Raw genomic sequence first — 17679 nt, forward strand, 5'->3', positions numbered from 1 at the left:
TGTACAGTTTTGGTCTCCTAACCTGAGGAAGGACATTCTTGCTATTGAGGGAGTGCAGCGAAGGTTCACCAGACTGATTCCCGGGATGGCGGGACTGACCTATCAAGAAAGACTGGATCAACTGGGCTTGTATTCACTGGAGTTCAGAAGAATGAGAGGGGACCTCATAGAAACATATAAAATTCTGACGGGGTTAGACAGGTTAGATGCAGGAAGAATGTTCCCAATGTTGGGGAAGTCCAGAACCAGGGGTCACAGTCTAAGGATAAGGGGTAAGCCATTTAGGACCGAGATGCGGAGGAACTTCTTCACCCAGAGAGTGGTGAACCTGTGGAATTCTCTACCACAGAAAGTTGTTGAGGCCAATTCACTAAATATATTCAAAAAGGAGTTAGATGAAGTCCTTACTGCTAGGGGGATCAAGGGGTATGGTGAGAAAGCAGGAATGGGGTACTGAAGTTGAATGTTGAGCCATGAACTCATTGAATGGCGGTGCAGGCTAGAAGGGTCGAATGGCCTACTCCTGCACCTATTTTCTATGTTTCTATGTTTCTATGTTTTGTGCAGCATGGAGCATACCACCACGAATTGAGTTACCTGCTCGGGGTGGTATTGGAGCTCGCTTCCTTAGTGGTCCAGGCATCTAAAGCACTGCTGTAGCACTCTAATGGTTTTCTCCACGATATTGCGTGATGCTCTGTGGCTCTTGATGCTTTGGTGTGGGTGTCAGGCAGGGGGGTCATCAGCCAGGTGGCAAGGCCAAATCCTTTGTCACCAAGCATCCAGCATTGACATTGTGGCTGATTGTTAAATAAGTCAGATACAGCGCTCTCACGCAGAATGTGAGCATCATGGATGCTGCCCGGAAATTGAGCATTCACTGCCAGTATAATTTTCTGGTGGTCGACAGCCAGTTGGACATTCAGGGAGTGGAATCCCTTGCGGTTCCTGAAAACCTCTGCATCCTGAAAAGGTGCTCGCATCGCGATGTGCATACAGTCTATTGCTCCCTGCACCTTGGGGAAGTTTGAAATTCTGGAGAATCTTAGAGCCCTCTCACTCTGTGCTTCCCTGGTCATAGGGAAGCTCATCAAGTCCCTCCTGCGTGTGTACAGGGCTTCAGTTACCTGCTTAATGCAGCGATGTGTGGCATGCTGAGAAAGTCCGCAAATGTCTCCAGCTGTGACCTGAAAAGAATCCGAGGCATAGAACAACAGTGACTTTGATCTTGACGGACAGTGCAGTACTGATGGTGCTGGCAGGCTGCAGATCTGCCCTTATCAGCTGGCATACCTCAGTGATAACTTCTTTGTGGAAGCGCAGTCTCCGAAGGCAGGTGGTGCCGGGCAAGTCGAGGCAAGAATGCTTCTCCTTGTACTTGCTGGGGGTGTAACGTCTGGTCCTCGACTTCAGTCTGTCATATCTTACATTGGGCACATAATGCAGTGGAGTGTACCTTCAGCGATTTCGAGTCTGCTGCATGTAATTGGTCATCAAGAGAGGATGAGAAAGGACAGGCCCCTTTGCAGTAAGCTCTCTGTTTTCCATCGATTGGTTACAAACAAGGAATGTCCCAATGAAGACACCTATTCAATTCTAATCGGTCACAGTATGGTCAAGATGTAGAGATGTTCACATCAACTCCAGCAAACTGCAGAATACATCCGAACTCCGCCGAGATTGAAGCACAGCGGCCTTTTAAAGGACGCGACATGTGATGTAGAACATGGTGTCCATAACGCTGTGATTAGTTCCAGTTAGTTCCACTTTTCTGGGCGTTTGTTTGGGTGAGCGATAGTGTGGCCGATTTGTGTGCGAGGTGGTGAAAGTGATGCTGGGTAATCTCATTGGCACTAGCTTCAATAAATATGGCTTTTACGACAAAAAAAAAGTGGGCGGGCGGTATTATTGAATCTCGGCGTTAAATTAGTTCGGAAATTAACGTTGGGTGATATTATGGACTTTGATTTCGCCCATTCTGCTGATTCCACCCCAAAATAGTGGGAGGGCAGTAATATGTTTTCTCATCGTTAAGCACAAGGGGAAAGTAACGCTCGCCGATAAGTTTCCTAAAAATGTCCATTGGTTTCCATTTTGTGCCAAAATGGGCGCTATATGGGCATTATACGTCATTTCAGTGGTAAAATAGGCATTAAGTGGGCGTTAAGCGTGCAAAAAAAATGGAATTTAGCAAGGCTGTTGATAAGGTCCCACATGGCAGACTGGTCATGAAGGTTAAAGCCCGTGGGATCCAGGGCAAAGTGGCAAGTTGGATCGAAAATTGGCTTGGAGGTAGGAAGCAAAGGGTAATGATTGATGGATGTTTTGGTGGAAGGATGTTTCCAGTGGGGTTCCACAGGGCTCAGTACTGGGTCCCTTGCTTTTTGTGGTATATATCAACGATTTAGATTTGAATATAGGGAGTATGATTAAGAAGTTTGCAGACGACACTAAAATTGACTGTGTGGTTGATGATGAAGAGGAAAGTCATGGGCTGCAGGAGGATATCAATCTACTGGTCAGGTGGGCAGTGCAGTGGCAAATGGAATTTAATTCAGAGAAGTGTGAGGTGATGCACTTTGGGATGGTTATTAAGGAACGGTAATAGACCTTAAGTGGCAGGCCACTTAATAGTGTTGATGAACAAAGGGACCTTGGAGTGCTTGTCCACAGATCCCTGAAAGTAGCAGGCCAGGTGGATAAGGTGGTTAAGAAGGCATACGGAATGCTTGCCTTTATTGGCCGAGGCATAGAATATAAGAGCAGGGAGGTTATACTTAAATTGTATAATACTTTGGTTAGGCCACAGCTGGAGTACTACGTGCGGTTCTGGTTGCCGTATTATAGGAAGGACGTGATTGCACTAGTGAGGGTGCAGAGGAGATTTACTAGGATGCTGCCTGGAATGGAGAATCTTAGTTATGAGGACAGATTGGATAGGCTGGGTTTGTTCTCATTGGAACAGAGGAGGTTGAGAGGAGACCTCATTGAGGTGTACAAAATATTGAGGGGCCTGGGCATAGTGGATAGTAAGGGTCTTTTTCCATTGGTGGAGGGATCTATTACAAGGGGGCATAGTTTTAAGGTGGTTGGTGGAAGGTTTAGAGGGGATTTGAGAGGGGGGGGCTTCTTTACGCAGAGGGTTGTGGGGATCTGGAACTCGCTGCCTGGAAGAGTGGTGGATGCAGAAACCCTCACTACTTTTAAGAGATGGTTGGATGGGCACTTAAAGTGCAGTAACCTGCAGGGTTACGGACCCAGAGCTGGTAATTGGGATTAGACTGGATGACCTTTTGTTGGACGGAGCAGATATAATGATAAGTCTGGCAAGGAATAAAAGGCGGCCAGGGTGACCTCCTGGACTAGTTTCCATCATCTGGATGGGTCGGAGAGAAATTTTCCCAGATTTTTTCTCCCAAAATTGGCCTGGGTTTTAATCTAGTTTTTTGCCTCTCCCATGAAATCACATGGCTCCGGCTGGGGTGGAGTGTAGAATGTTTCAGTATAAGGGATGTCGCAGTTGTGTGAGGCGGACTGGTTGGGCTGAGTGCTCTTTGCCTTTCCGCCATTGTTCATAGGTTTATATGTAACCTTCAAGACTGCTGACTGAGGGCCGTGCGGCTCTTTGTCGGCTGGCGTGGACACGATGGCCCGGAATGGCCTCCTTCTCTGCTGTAAATGTCTATGTTTCTATAGTCCAACAGCAGTTGTTATTTAGGAAAATGTGAGAGGCATTCTGTGCCAGCAAAGACCAAAAAATAGAACTGAAATTAATAAGTAGTTTATTTTTTTGATTGTGTTGATTAAGAGAAGAATATTTTCTAAGACACAAAGAGAACCTCTCTGGCCTCTTAATGGAACCATGAGATTTGTAACATCTACCTGTACAGTCATGCAGGGCCTTTGTTTAACATTTAATTCAAAGGATGTCACACCAGACAATACAGCACTCCTTCAATGCTGCACCAGGTTATGTACTCCAAGACTGATGGATATGCGGAACCGACTCTGATCAAGAGCAATCAATAGCACATTAGGAAAGTTACAGGGATATTTGTAGACATAAATTATCGTTTTTGGTTCTAATACTCTTAAAATCCTAAAAACTTTATTAGTGGAATGCAACTAGTTAGAGTTCAATAGCGTAGGCTGTAATATTAAACTAATACCTTGAAGTTTCACTAAATTGCTTTCAGACATCAATTTTCCTTCATCCTCACCCTTATCCCTAACCTCGCCTCGGGTGATTACAATAACTGGGGGCGGGGATGGTGGAGATGTATAAGATTGAGAAGTTCAAATAATACATCGTCTGTTGGAAGGATGGGGCAAATAACCCTTTTTCTTCTTTAAGAGTGACATTATACATGTTGCTTATGACGCCCTCAGTAATAGAGAATACAGATAAAATAGCACTCAGCATCAGACCGAGTGGCACATATTATGGGCTCAATTTTCCCCAAAGCTTTTTTTTGGTGTACTTGAAGAGTTTCGCCCGTTCTTTTGGTGCCCATTCTTTTGGTGCCTAATTATGCCAAAAAAAAAGTATCCGCGTTGGATTTCTTCATTTTGGCGCGGCCTAACCTGTCCTTTAGTTTTGGGGGTGGAGCCTTGATCTGCGGCAAAAATATCAGGCTTTCATGGCAACCAGGGACACAATGCGAGCTGAGGCTGCAAAGTGAAGCATACAGCCAGCTCCCAACACATTGCATCAATTTAAAAACACATTAAAATATATCAGAAACATAGAAAATAGGTGCAGGAGTCGGCCATTCGGCCCTTCGAGCCTGCACCACCATTCAATATGATCATGGCTGATCATTCCCTCAGTACCCCTTTCCTGCTTTCTCTCCATACCCCTTGATCCCTTTAGCCGTAAGGGCCATATCTAACTCTCATTGCAGTAATATTGCAGCAAATTACCTGCTGGTCCGCTGCCCCGCCCGACATCCCAAAAAATGCTCTTGGTTTCTCTCACTCTCGGTGTCTTTCGCTCTCTGCATCTGCTGCACTTACCTGCGCCAATTTCTTTAACTCTCCAGAAGGTTTTTCTGCAGAGACCACATACAATGGCCTAAGCACAACTGGAGTAACTCTCAGCTGGCCAAACTTGCCTAAATGGCCAGAATTGGCATGGGTGGCTGATTACGCCCCTTTGGCTGAAAAAAAACTGATTTAAAAAAATCGTAACTAACTGAGTTACACTGGTGCAAATTGATTAGTGAAACTGGTGTTTTTTAAACTTAGGCCAAAAAAAGCAGCCTGCTCCAAAAAAACGGCGCAAATCACTGTGAAAATTGAGCCCATTCATTAAGAGGGCATTTTATCTGTGTTAATAAGGGGGCCAGGAATAATGAACGCCCTTTCTAAAGTCAAGGTATATGGAGTTTTAGAATGAGGGGCTGGAAAAGGGTGATGCCTTCTGCCATCTACATAACTGCAGTTTGTAAAAAATATTCTCACTTTTCTACCCACTTTACACTTCAAAGTTTGAGCACTATTTTTCATAGTTTGATGTCTTCGAGTTCAGTTCATGGCTGATGGTGACTGCCTGATCAGCAACCAGTGTGAAAGAAAAGTTTGAAGAGGATGTCAACTGAAAACAATATTTTTCTTGCCAGCCCAACAAGGATTACTTAATATTCACATTCCATATACCTTTCCTTCCTGAACTCAAAATCGTGACAGAAAATGATCAAACATATGGCGAGATGAAGATTTGCTTTCATCTTTTACATTTCCTACCTGTCACAGTCAAGAGTCTGTATGCTAATAATCTGTGTAGGCCGTGAGAATTGAACTTGGAAGAATATACTTTTCAATGAGGGAGTCAGTATTAACTCCCCCGAGACAGTTAACAGTGATGGGAAAGGATGGAAATCGTTTTGATGTTAGGTAAAGAAAATTCCTAAAAATATATGTTCATTCATGAAGTCGAGTTAATGAATCAATTTAAATTTTAATATGTATGTCATTACCTAAAAAATAAACTTAAATTTCATATATTTTAGCAGGAATGACAGGTGATTACATTACAAAGCAGTGGATATGTCATAACTTTGGGTAGGTGGTCGTAGAGGATAAGCCATTCACAATATTCAAGCAGCACACCAGTTCTCCTATGCTGGAGGGGGCTGACAAGTAGGAATCATAGAAACATCGAAAAAAGTGCTGGTGTAGGCCATTCGGCCCTTCAAGCCTGCACCACCATTCAATATGATCATGGCTGATCATGTAACTTCAGTACCCCATTCCTGCTTTCTCTCAGACTCCTTGATCCCTTTAGCCGTAAGGGCCACATCTAACTCTCTTTTGAATATATCTAACGAATTGGCCTCAACAACTTTGTGGTAGAGAATTCCACAGGTTCACAACTCTCTGAATGAAGAACTTTTATCCTCATCTCGGTCCTAAATGGCCCACCCCTTATCCTTAGACTGTGACCCCTGGTTCTGGACTTCCCCAACATTGGGAACATTCTTCCTGCATTCTGTCAGAATTGTATATGTTTCTATGAGTTCCCCCCTCTCATTCTTCTAAATTCCAGTGAATATAAGCCTAGTCTATCCAGTCTTTCTTCATATGTCAGTCCTGCCATCCCGGGAATCAGTCTGGTGAACCTTCATTACACTCCCTCAATAGCAAGAATGTCCTTCCTCAGATTAGGAGACCAAAACTGCATATAATACTCAAGGTGTGGCCTCACCAAGGCCCTGTACAACTGCAGCAAGACCACTCTGCTCCTATACTCAAATCCTCTCGCTATGAAGGCCAACATGCCATTTGCTTTCTTTACTGCCTGCTGCACCTGCATGCCTACCTTCAATGACTGATGTGCCATGACACCCAGGTCTCGTTTCACCTCCCCTTTTCCTCAAATAATGATGAACAGTCAAAGGCTGTCTAGTATTTTGTGGACATTTATTTTAGAATGGAACCCTGATTATCCATATTTCCAGTATCCACAAGGATTGCTGTGGGAATTGGGGGTTACTTTTGCATAAATTAGCTAAAATGTAATTGAGCATTTTAAATAGATTTTTCAACAATGAATTCTTGGTAAATCAGGATAAGTATCCATCACAATAACCTATCCAGATACCCAGTATTGAGCAGAAGTTACTATCCATGTAAGTGTAATCGGGGCCCAGGGGAGGCGTGACTTCAGGGCCCAGGGGCCCCACGGGCCAGCCCACACTACGATATGTGTGTGCACTAGGTCCGTGCAGCAGAGCTGGTCTCCAATCAAAGTGGTTAAACCTTGCCACTGGACCAAGTCCTAGTTCTTTCAAGCCCGTGTGGTGGCTGGTGTGCAACGGCCGCCACACGTTAAAAAAATCCGCGCACAGTCATCTTCCACCCTTGAGGATGTCGATCGGGTCGTTCATTGAAACACCTGTGAACTCATCCTTTTTTGGCGTGGAAGCAAGTCATCCTTGTTTCGAGGGACTGCCTGTGATGATGACTCATTGCAGTTTTGGACTTTTAGTACAGATACTCTGCTCGGCTTTATTGGCAAGACCAGACCCATTGGGAGTCTTTGCTCCCTATGAACTAGAGTGCGCCTTTTCCTGTCCAATATCTAGTGAATTGTAGAGCTAGGAGGTTGAACAGAAACTATTGTCGCTGCCTTTCAGCTTATTAGAAATGTTGCTGCCACCACATTGTTCCCTTGACTTCAGGGGTAGTAAAATAAATACTCGATCAGATCATTTAAACTATCAAACAGATTTAGCAAATAGGTGGGTGAATAAATGACAAGGACAAATAGTATATTTACAGCAATATACAAACTATTCCACCTGGTATATGTAGAAAACAAAAGAGTATTGGGGTTGGGGGGGAGGGGGGAGCGGGGAGAGGGCTGGATATCAGCCAATTTCCTTTATCCATCAAGGAATCTCCTTAATTAAGACAGAAATGGCCTCTCATTGAGTTTAATTAGGGACAGGTTTCTGAGATGGGGTCAACAAGATTGAAATTGTCCAATTACATTGCAAGACTCTTACAGTCCCTCACAAATAGGGAAGACTTAATTACATCAGATCCAAATTCCTGAGGTGAAATGCCAGTGAATAATCCATTGTACCATCCAGTCTCCTTTTTTAAAAATTCTTTTTCCACACCTTCACTCTCGTGTTTCTGATCGGCAACTCGACTGACCAATCCCTGGACACAGGAAAGTGGGGGAGGGTCAGATTCCAAGCCGGTGTTTTCCTGTTCAGTTAAATAAGGGCACAGGAGCAAGTCGACAGATTTATCGGGCAAGGAGCTGAGGCACCAGATTGAATGTTCTCTCCGTGTGTAATGCTGACTAGATTCGGGGAGAATGCTAGTCAGAAGTAAATTTAGCCTACTAATAGCCCACATATTACACGTTCTTATTACAAGGATGTAAGAAAACAAGTTAAATTCATTGTAATGATTACATTGTTTATTCATATATTACATGAAAAGGGATTTAGCTTGCTGATTTACAATTGGCTTCCGTGCATCAGTTCACCCTTTGGAAGACTGGAGAAACACACATTGGGGCACATGTAAGGTGATGATATCCAGTTCCTATGCAATGGATACTATACCCCTGGAATACGCTACTGTATAGTTAGAAATTGGGCAGTAAAGGTACATTGTGGATTGTAAAGGACATGGGAGCAACCATTGATGCTGAACCCGAGCGAATCATCATCGGCAATCCCTTGAAACGAGGATGACTTGCTTCCACACCAAAAAGAGATGAGTTCACAGGTGTTACAATGATGGACCTAATATTCTGGATCCCAAACTACATCCTGAAGGGTGGAAGATGCCTGTGCGTGGATTTTTTTAACGTGGGGTGGCCGTTGCACACCAGCCACCACACGGGCTTGACAGAGCTAGGTCTTGGTAAGGGTTACCCAAGCCGACGGGAGACCTGCTCTGCTGCACGGACCTAGTGCGCACACATATCGCAGTGTGGGCTGGCCCGTGCTGCCCCTGGGCCCTTGCCTCTTCTGGGCCCCGAACTCTCGCCTCTCCTGGGCCCTGATCACATCCCTCTACAAACTCTTGTCGCTCCTTCGCCCTGATCTCGCTGCTCCTGCTGTACCTGCCCGCACTGCAGTCAGCCGTCGCCTCCCTGCAGTGGTATGCCGCTGGACGCTGCTCCCTCTAATAGCTCCGACCTGCTGATGGTCTTGCAGGAGAATACGAGATAATATCTGATGCAGATACATCATTTGTTGACATTCACCTACTCTGTACTCCTTTCTTGAGCCTCGTTTCACATCATGCTTTTATGATTCACACATACCAACCTCGCAAATGCTGACACAGCATTGGCACTGCGCATGTGGCAAAACCTGGAACTTGCGATCGGTTAAGAATCCTCGACAGACCACACGCATCCGAAAGAAAACATAGAAACATAGAAAATAGGTGCAGGAGTAGGCCATTCGACCCTTCGAGCCTGCACCACCATTCGATAAGATCATGGCTGATCATTCCCTCAGTACCCCTTTCCTGCTTTCTCTCCATATCCCTTGATCCCCTTAGCCATAAGGGCCATATCTAACACCAATGAACTGGCATCAATAACTCTCTGTGGCAGAGAATTCCACAGGTTAACAACTCTCTGAGTGAAGAAGTTTCTCCTCATCTCAGTCTTAAATGGCCTACCCCTTATCCTAAGACTGTGTCCCAACATCGGGAACAATCTCCCCGCATCTAACCTGTCCCGTTAGTTGCCCAATTTCTGCCCTTGAAATTCTTACACTGGTAAACGCAGGCATAAGGTCTGTTTTTACCAGTGTAAGAGTTTAAAAAAAATAGAAAAATCAAATGTTATCACTCATTCATACCTTAAAAAACCCTGTCCATTAAGCTAAGTTTATCTTTAGCCCCTGTGAAAACATATTTAAAAAAAAAATTTTAAACTAAATTTTTGTATAAAATATTTAATTAAATTGCATTGTAATTAATATTAAATATGTCATGTGTTTTTAAAAATTTATTTAGTGTGTGTGTGTTTTTGGGGGTATTCACATTCATACTTATGGCAGCTCCGTAGAAATGGAACTCACTAAGTATGAATGGGGATCCGCCTACTTTCATTGGTTGGGCCGGCCCATGTGATTCCAGGGGTGTTTGCGAAGCACCTTCGCTCCTGGGATAGGTAGGTCTCGCGTAGAGGCCTAGGAGCGCAAGTTGCCGAGCCACCCGAACCAGCAGGTAAAGTGCATAGATTTGTTGCAGGTGTCTCCTCTCTGCTGCTGTGTCCTGATGCTCCTCCACCTGTTAACTTCGTTTAAACCTTTCTCCACAGTACTAGTCAATCTCCCCGCGAGGACATTGGTCCCAGCATTGTTCAGCTGCAACCCATCTGGCTCGATTATTTCAGCGATTAAGATAAGAGGACAGGAATTTTAGTAAAAAGTAAACTTATAATTATTAGGAGGAATTTATTTACCCAAAGCGTTATGAATATTTGGAATAAGCTGCCAGGAAACACGAGACACAAAAAAATGCCAATATATTATCTATTATAATCTAGCAACACAATTACTGAGTGTTGTGGTAAAAAGGAGGATTCTCCCCCTCAAGGTGGACTAACTGATATAGATAATTGACACCTCGCCCAGCTCCCACTGTATAATGTCCACGGAAATAAACAAATGAAACCTCAGGTTTACCGGTTTTATTACGAGCAATGCACGGGAAGGTTCAGTTGTGGAACCTCTGAAAAACAAGAGGTTTCAAGTACAATTTATACAGGTTTTGGAGAGGAGCTATCCTCCTACAAAATCCTCGCTAGGTCTATTGCTATCAGCGAAGTTACATTGATTTGTCGACTCTTATCAGACCGGCTCTGAGCGGTACATGCAACTGTCCATCTCTCATCATTGTGTCCATTTTGCCCTCTATCCCAGTCTATCCGACGCCTAGTGTGGCTGTACTGGCTTCCTTATCTCTTCCTCAGGGACTTCTAAACAAAACTGCTGACTTCGGCTGTTTAAGTGTTACTAAGGTTAAGCTATAGTTTAATGCATATAATCGTGCTATACCTATAAAAGCAAGTGTTACATACATAGGCAATTACACAGACCCTCCTAACACTGATAAGTTCATTACCTTCAGCATAATTCTGACCACCTATTTGCAACTCTTACAATTTATCCCTTACATTGAGACACTGTGCTTGCAGTATGTGCTAAAAGCTGCAAAACAAGGTTTTTACGAAGGAAAGTTGAGTGCTACTTACACTTCCATCACTGCATGGCTTTAGTTCTTTCCAGAATGTCTGTGTCTGTGTCAGGTCCACCTTGTTTAGAGGTAATGACACCTCTCCGATGGGATCATTTCGACTGAAGCGATCGTAATCCAGGACTTGAAGGTACAGCACTCTCTGCACCACCTTCTCATAGGGGAAACCTGGGCGTGGCAAAAGAAAGTGAACAGCTGTCATACAGCAGGGAGAAGGTACTTCAGGGATACAGAAACAAACAGTGGAGTTCGCATTCAGATGTCAGTAAAATATAATGTTGGGAGTATAAAGTTTTCATAACGCATGTTTGAGCAGTGAAAAACACCCTGTACAATTGTAAAGTATCTGTACAATAAAGATTCTGTTCTTCCAGACTTAGGTTGTACCTGCATGTGTAACACTCGGATGAAGTACTGGTGGCTCAGAGTATCTTGGATCAGGCTGTAGTAGCAAGCGGTGGTGATAAATTAAGAGTTGCACAAGAATAATATCACACACCAATAAAGCACATTGGTGTAAGTGCACTTTCTCCTCTTATTCGTCATCATAGGCAGTCCCTCAGAATCGAGGAAGACTTGCTTCCACTCTAAAAATGAGTCCTTCGGTGACTAAACAGTCCAATACGAGAACCACAGTCCCTGTCACAGGTGAGTCACAGAGAGTCATTGAGCGTAAGGGTGGGTGGGATTGGTTTGCCGCACGCTCTTTCTGCTGCCTGCGCTTGATTTCTGCATGCTCTCGGCGATGAGACTCAAGGTGCTCAGCGTCCTCCCGGATACATTAATAGATAAATTGATAATGATGCCTAGTACTGAAATTTCAATACAGCAACACACAAAGTAGATGCTTATTATTTTGGTACAGAGCTTCGACTATCACGGATGGCTGAGACAGTCTCATGTCTTTTGCTTTCCCTTGATTTCCAGCGCTAGAATAGAAGAGAAAATACAACTCTGGTACTTGCAGTGGTAATCAGATGGACCGAAGACAGAAAAAGAAAAAAGCAGCAATGGAAAATAAGACTAAGAAAAGAGAGAATAGGAGGAGAGAAACATATAGTAATATCACGTTATACCGGTACTGATATTTCTGTACTGGGTTTATTTTCACAGCTATGTAAGCAGGAACTGTTGTGTATGCAGACTATAGATATATTCTCTGTGTAGTTACATAGGATGGAAACTTGTTTACCTGATGTACTATCAATTAGGTTTACTCTGTGTATATACATGCTGGTACAACTAGAGGGTACAACTGGTGGAGACCGGGGTTTCCTGCCCTGGTGGCAGGGCCCTGTATAAAAGGCTGCCCACCATGCTTGTGCCTCACTCTGGAGTTACGAATAAAGGACCGAGGTTATTGCAGTTTGAGTACAACACATTGCCTCGTGGAGTCATTCATAAGTACACCATAGACATAATAGGAGCCATCTTTTCACTACCTGCTCTCATTGCTGGGAAAGCAAGACTCCACACATGGTATTGCAACACATGCAGTGAGCACTATCCACAGGCTACCAGCTTGTTAGTGTGATTTAATATGATTGAAAATAGTGACTAGCTAGTCAGTGATTTTCAATCTCTCTCTCTCTCCCATCTCTTTCCCCTTTCTCTCTCTCTATAGAATGGGACCGAGAATGGGAACCTAGAATGGGAACGGACAGCCTTTGGGCGGGGTTGGAGCTAAGTTGCTGCTATGCGTTTTTCATTTCTTTTACTGTGTGTCCGGGCACCTGCTGCACCGATTTCCTTACTTGCGCCAATTTATTTAACTCTCCGCAATGTTTTTCTGAAAAGGCCACATACACTGGCCTAAGCAGAACTGGAGTAACTCTCAGCTGGCCAAACTTCCCTAAATGGCCAGAATTGGTGCGGGTGGCTGGTTACACCCCCTTTGGCCAAAAAAACCCACTGACCTAAAAAAGTCGTATAACTGAGTTACACTGGTGGAAATTGATTGGGGAAAACTCTGGTTTTTCAACTTAGGCCAAAATGAGCAGCCTGCTCCAAAACAAACAGTGCAAACCACTGGGGAAAACTGAGCCCACAGTCTGTCCCTGTTACAAGCAATACAATTAGTAACAGACAAATAGTAATCATGTACCCGAATTAACATTTTTCAGCAGAGCACTTTCTAATCTTTCCCTTTGTACTTCATCTCCAAAGAAGATCCTCTCAGAGTCTGCGACTGGAAACAATGGGCTATGTTTTCCTATGTCCGCTAATGGTAGCAAAAACTTTGATGCAAGTGTAAATACTTAGACATTTTGCTAAGCTTGGTGAATTGAAGGAAAATGTAACCCAATGTAATGTTCAATTCTTTATCAAAACATGGGTTGCCACAGAATTGTTGTCTGCGGACGGTTTTGGCTCCCATTGCAGAAGTGGTGGAATCAGGAGTGGGAGATGTCCTCTGCTCTCGCACGGAACCCGTGTCTCTCACAGGCTTCGCTCCCACCTCTCCGAGCCCACCATGTCCATGACAGCCACCTCCTGCTACCTTGACCCCATTCCCAATAAGCTGCTGCCTAACCAACTTCTCTTCTTGGTTTCTCTACATTGGGGAGACCAAAGGCAGATTGGGTCAACGCTTTGCTGAACACCTCCGTTCAGTCTGCAAACGTGGCCCTGAGCTTCTGGTCACTTGCCACTTTAATTCTCCATCATACTCTTACTCTGACCGTGGCCTGCTACACTGTTCCAATGAAGCTCAACGCAAGCTTATCTTTCGATTAGGCACTTTATAGTCTTTCCTAATCCGCTCCGTTATTAACATCAATGTAGTCCCAAAATAGCGACGGCAACAAAAACAATGCCGCAGGAAAATCAACGCAGAGGCACTCAAAGATCCTGTTAAGAAAGCCCTATTCAGCCAGCGCCTCACTGCCAATCTGACGACCCTCGATAATCCAGAGACGCAGAGTGTCCACAGCGCCTGGTCTGCCCTCAAGGCCTCCATAATTAGCACCTGTGAAGAGACGCTCGGTCACTCGACCAGGAAACACCAAGACTGGTTCAACGAGAATGACCAGGATATCCAGGAGCTAATAAGCCGCAAGCGCAAGGCATTTCTGAACTTAAAACAGTAACCCAACACGAGAGCAAGACAGCAGCTCTACAGATGACTGAAGGCCAAGGTCCAACAAAAAAACAGATGGTGGATGGGTGGAGAAAGCACAGGCGATCCAGCAGTTCGCCGACAACCACGATGTGCGTGGATTCTTCAGCGTAGTCAAGACTACCTACGGCCCAAGAACCAAGGCCCTACCCCACTGCGGGCCAAGAACAGTGATGGACAGAGGGGCAGTCAATGCCCATTGGAAGGAGCATTTCGAAGATCTCCTTAACTGAAACTTGGTCTTCGACATGAGTGTCCTCGACTCCATCCCGCAGCATGCTACCCGCCACCATCTCAGCACAGCCATCCATCAGCTGAAGCATAACAAGGGAACAGGAGCAGATGGAATTCCCGCCGAAGCACTAAAGCATGGCAGAGAAGCACTTTTGGCACGAATACATGACCTCATTTCTCTTATCTGGAAGGAGGAGAGCATGCCAGGAAATCTCAGACGCCGTAATTGTGACCATCTTCAAAAAGGGGACAAGTCCGACTGCGGTAACTACAGAGGAATCTCCCTATCGGCTACTGGGAAAATCATTGCAAGAATCCTCCTCAATCATCTTCTCCCTGTGGCTGAAGAGCTCCTCCCAAGGTCGCAATGCGGATTCTGCCCACTAAGGGGCACAACGGACATGATCTTCAACGCGCGGCAGATACAAGAGAAATGCAGGGAACAGCACCAACCCTTGTACATGGTCTTCTTTGACCTCACAAAGGCCTTTGACACTATCAACCGTGAGGGATTATGGAGCGTCCTCCTCAGATTTGGCTGCCCCGAAAAGTTTGTCACCATCCTCCGTCTGCTCCACGATGACATGCAAGCCACAATCCTGACCAACGGATCCACCACAGGCCTAATCCACGTCCGGACTGGGGTCAAGCAGGGCTGCGTCATCGCACCAATGTTTTTCTCAATCCTCCTTGCTGCAATGCTCCATCTCACCCTTAGCAAGCTCCCCGCTGGAGTGGAGCTAAATTATAGAACAGATGGGTTGTCCCATCATCTGTCACTGAACTACAGTATGCAGATGACGCTTGCGTCTGCGCACACTCGGAGGCCAAACTCCAAGCCATCGTCAACACCTTCATTGAGGCATATGAGAGCATGGGCCTTATGCTAAACATCCGTAAGACAAAAGTCCTCTACCAACCTGATCCCGTCATGCAGCACTGCCCCCTGATTAACAAAATCCACGACAAGGCCTTGGACAACATGGACCATTTTCCATACCGTGGGAGCCTAATGTCAGCGAGAGCAGACATTGACGACGAGGTCCAACACCGCCTTCAGTGCGCCAGCGCAGCCTTCGGTCGCCTGAGGAAGAGTGTGTTTGAAGACCAGGACCTCAAATCCGGCACCAAGCTCATGGTCTACAGGGCAGTAGTGATACCTGCCCTCCTATGTGGCTCAGAGACATGGACCATATACAGCAGGCACCTCGAAACACTGGAGAGGTACCACCAGCGCTGTCTCCACAAGATCCTGCAAATCCATTGGCAGGACAGACGCACCAACGTCAGTGTTCTTGCTCAGGCCAACATCCCCAGCATCGAAGCATTGACCACCCTCGATCAGCTCCGTTGGGCAGGCCACATCATCCTCGTGCCTGACACGAGACTCCCTAAGCAAGCGCTATACGCGGAGCCTCGACACAGCAACCGCGCCCGAGGTGGGCAGAGGAAACGCTTCAAGGACACCTTCAAAGCCTCCTTGACAAAATGCAACATCCCCACCGACTCCTGGGAATCCCTGGCCCAAGACCACTCAAAGTGGTGGAAGAGCATTCGGGAGGGCGCTGAGCACCTCGAGTCCCATCGCCGAGAACAAGCAGAAACCATGCGTCGACAGCGGAAGGAGTGTACGGCAACCCAGGCTCCCTGACCACCCTTTCCTTCAACCACCCATCTGCTCCACCTGTACCGCATTGGACTGTTGAGTCACCTGAAAACTCACTTTTAGAGTGGCAGCAAGTCATCCTCAACTCCGAGGGACTGCCTATGATGATGATGATGATTATAGCCTTTGGGACTTAACATTGAATTCATCAACATTTGATCATAACCATCTGCTCCTATTTTATTGGACAGCAGGTGCTGGTAATGATTCAGTTGCCATTTTATATCTCCTCTGGACCTATCCTTTGTTTCTACTTCGCCCACTGTCATGTATGTACTTTTGGGATCACTAGCTACTAGATGGCGTCACTGTTGGAGACCATTGGGCTGCAGCAACTCAAGTATAAAAGGCCAGCCATTTTGTATATTAGTCACTTTGAGCCTCAATAAAGCAGAGCCAAGGTCATACCTCTTGGAGTTAAACAGTATTCAATCTCACAGGAGACCGCCCATTTCCACTTCCGTAACACTGCCTGCTTCTGTCCCTCCGCCCATCTTCTGCTGAAACCTTTATCCTTGCCTTTGTCATTTCCAGACTCAACTATTTCAAGGCCCCCGTGGCTGGCCTCCCATCCGCCACCTCTGTAAACTTCAACTTATCCAAAATTCTGCTGCACTAAGCTCCACTCACCCATCACTCCTATCCTTATGAACCTACATTGGCTCCTGGTCCTTGTGTTTAAATCCTTTTATGCCCTCGCTCCTTCCTATCTCTATGACCTCTCCAACCCTACAACTCTATGAACTCTCCATTTCTCTGTCTCTGGCCTCTTGTGCATCGACACCGGCGCTGTATCAGCTGCCTAGGCTCCATGCTTTGGAATTCCCTTCCTCGGCTCCTCAGTCTCTCTATCCCTCGCTCCTCTTTTCATCATCATCATCATAGGCAGTCCCTCGGAATCGAGGGACTGCCTATGATGATGATGATGAAAAGAGGAGCGAGGGACTTGCTTCCACTCTTAAAATGAGTCCTTAGGTGGCTGAACAGTCCAATATGAGAATTACAGTCCCTGTCACAGGTGGGACAGATAGTCGTTGAGGGAAGGGAGGATGGGACTGGTTTGCCGCACGCTCCTTCCGCTGCCTGCGCTTAATTTCTGCATGCTCTCGGCAATGAGACTCGAGGTGCTCAGCGCCCTCCCGGATGCACTTCCTCCACTTTGGCCAGGGACTCCCAGGTATCAGTGGGGATGTTGCACTTTATCAGGGAGGCTTTGACTGTTGTCTTTGTAATGTTTCCTCTGCCTACCTTGGGCTCGTTTTCCGTGAAGGAGTTCCGAGTAGAGCGCTTGCTTTGGGAGTCTCGTGTTTGGCATGCGAACAATGTGGCCTGCCCAACGGAGCTGATCAAGTGTGGTCAGTGCTTCAATGCTGGTGATGTTCCCTGGTCGTGGATGCTAATGTTGGTGTGTCTGTTCTCC

General features: G+C 45.7%; 1 protein-coding gene across 1 annotated transcript in view; it reads right to left on the reverse strand.

Annotated features, from left to right (window-relative positions):
• LOC139279656 (synaptotagmin-7-like) overlaps window positions 1–17679 on the reverse strand; it is a 287107-nt gene that overhangs the window by 16346 nt on the left and 253082 nt on the right. The window contains exon 9 of the mRNA XM_070898762.1: window positions 11240–11409. Coding sequence (XP_070754863.1) covers window positions 11240–11409 — 170 coding nt within the window. The remainder of the gene's footprint in view (window positions 1–11239; window positions 11410–17679) is intronic.

The sequence above is a fragment of the Pristiophorus japonicus genome, chromosome 14, assembly GCF_044704955.1.
Source record: "Pristiophorus japonicus isolate sPriJap1 chromosome 14, sPriJap1.hap1, whole genome shotgun sequence".
NCBI lineage: Eukaryota > Metazoa > Chordata > Chondrichthyes > Pristiophoridae > Pristiophorus > Pristiophorus japonicus.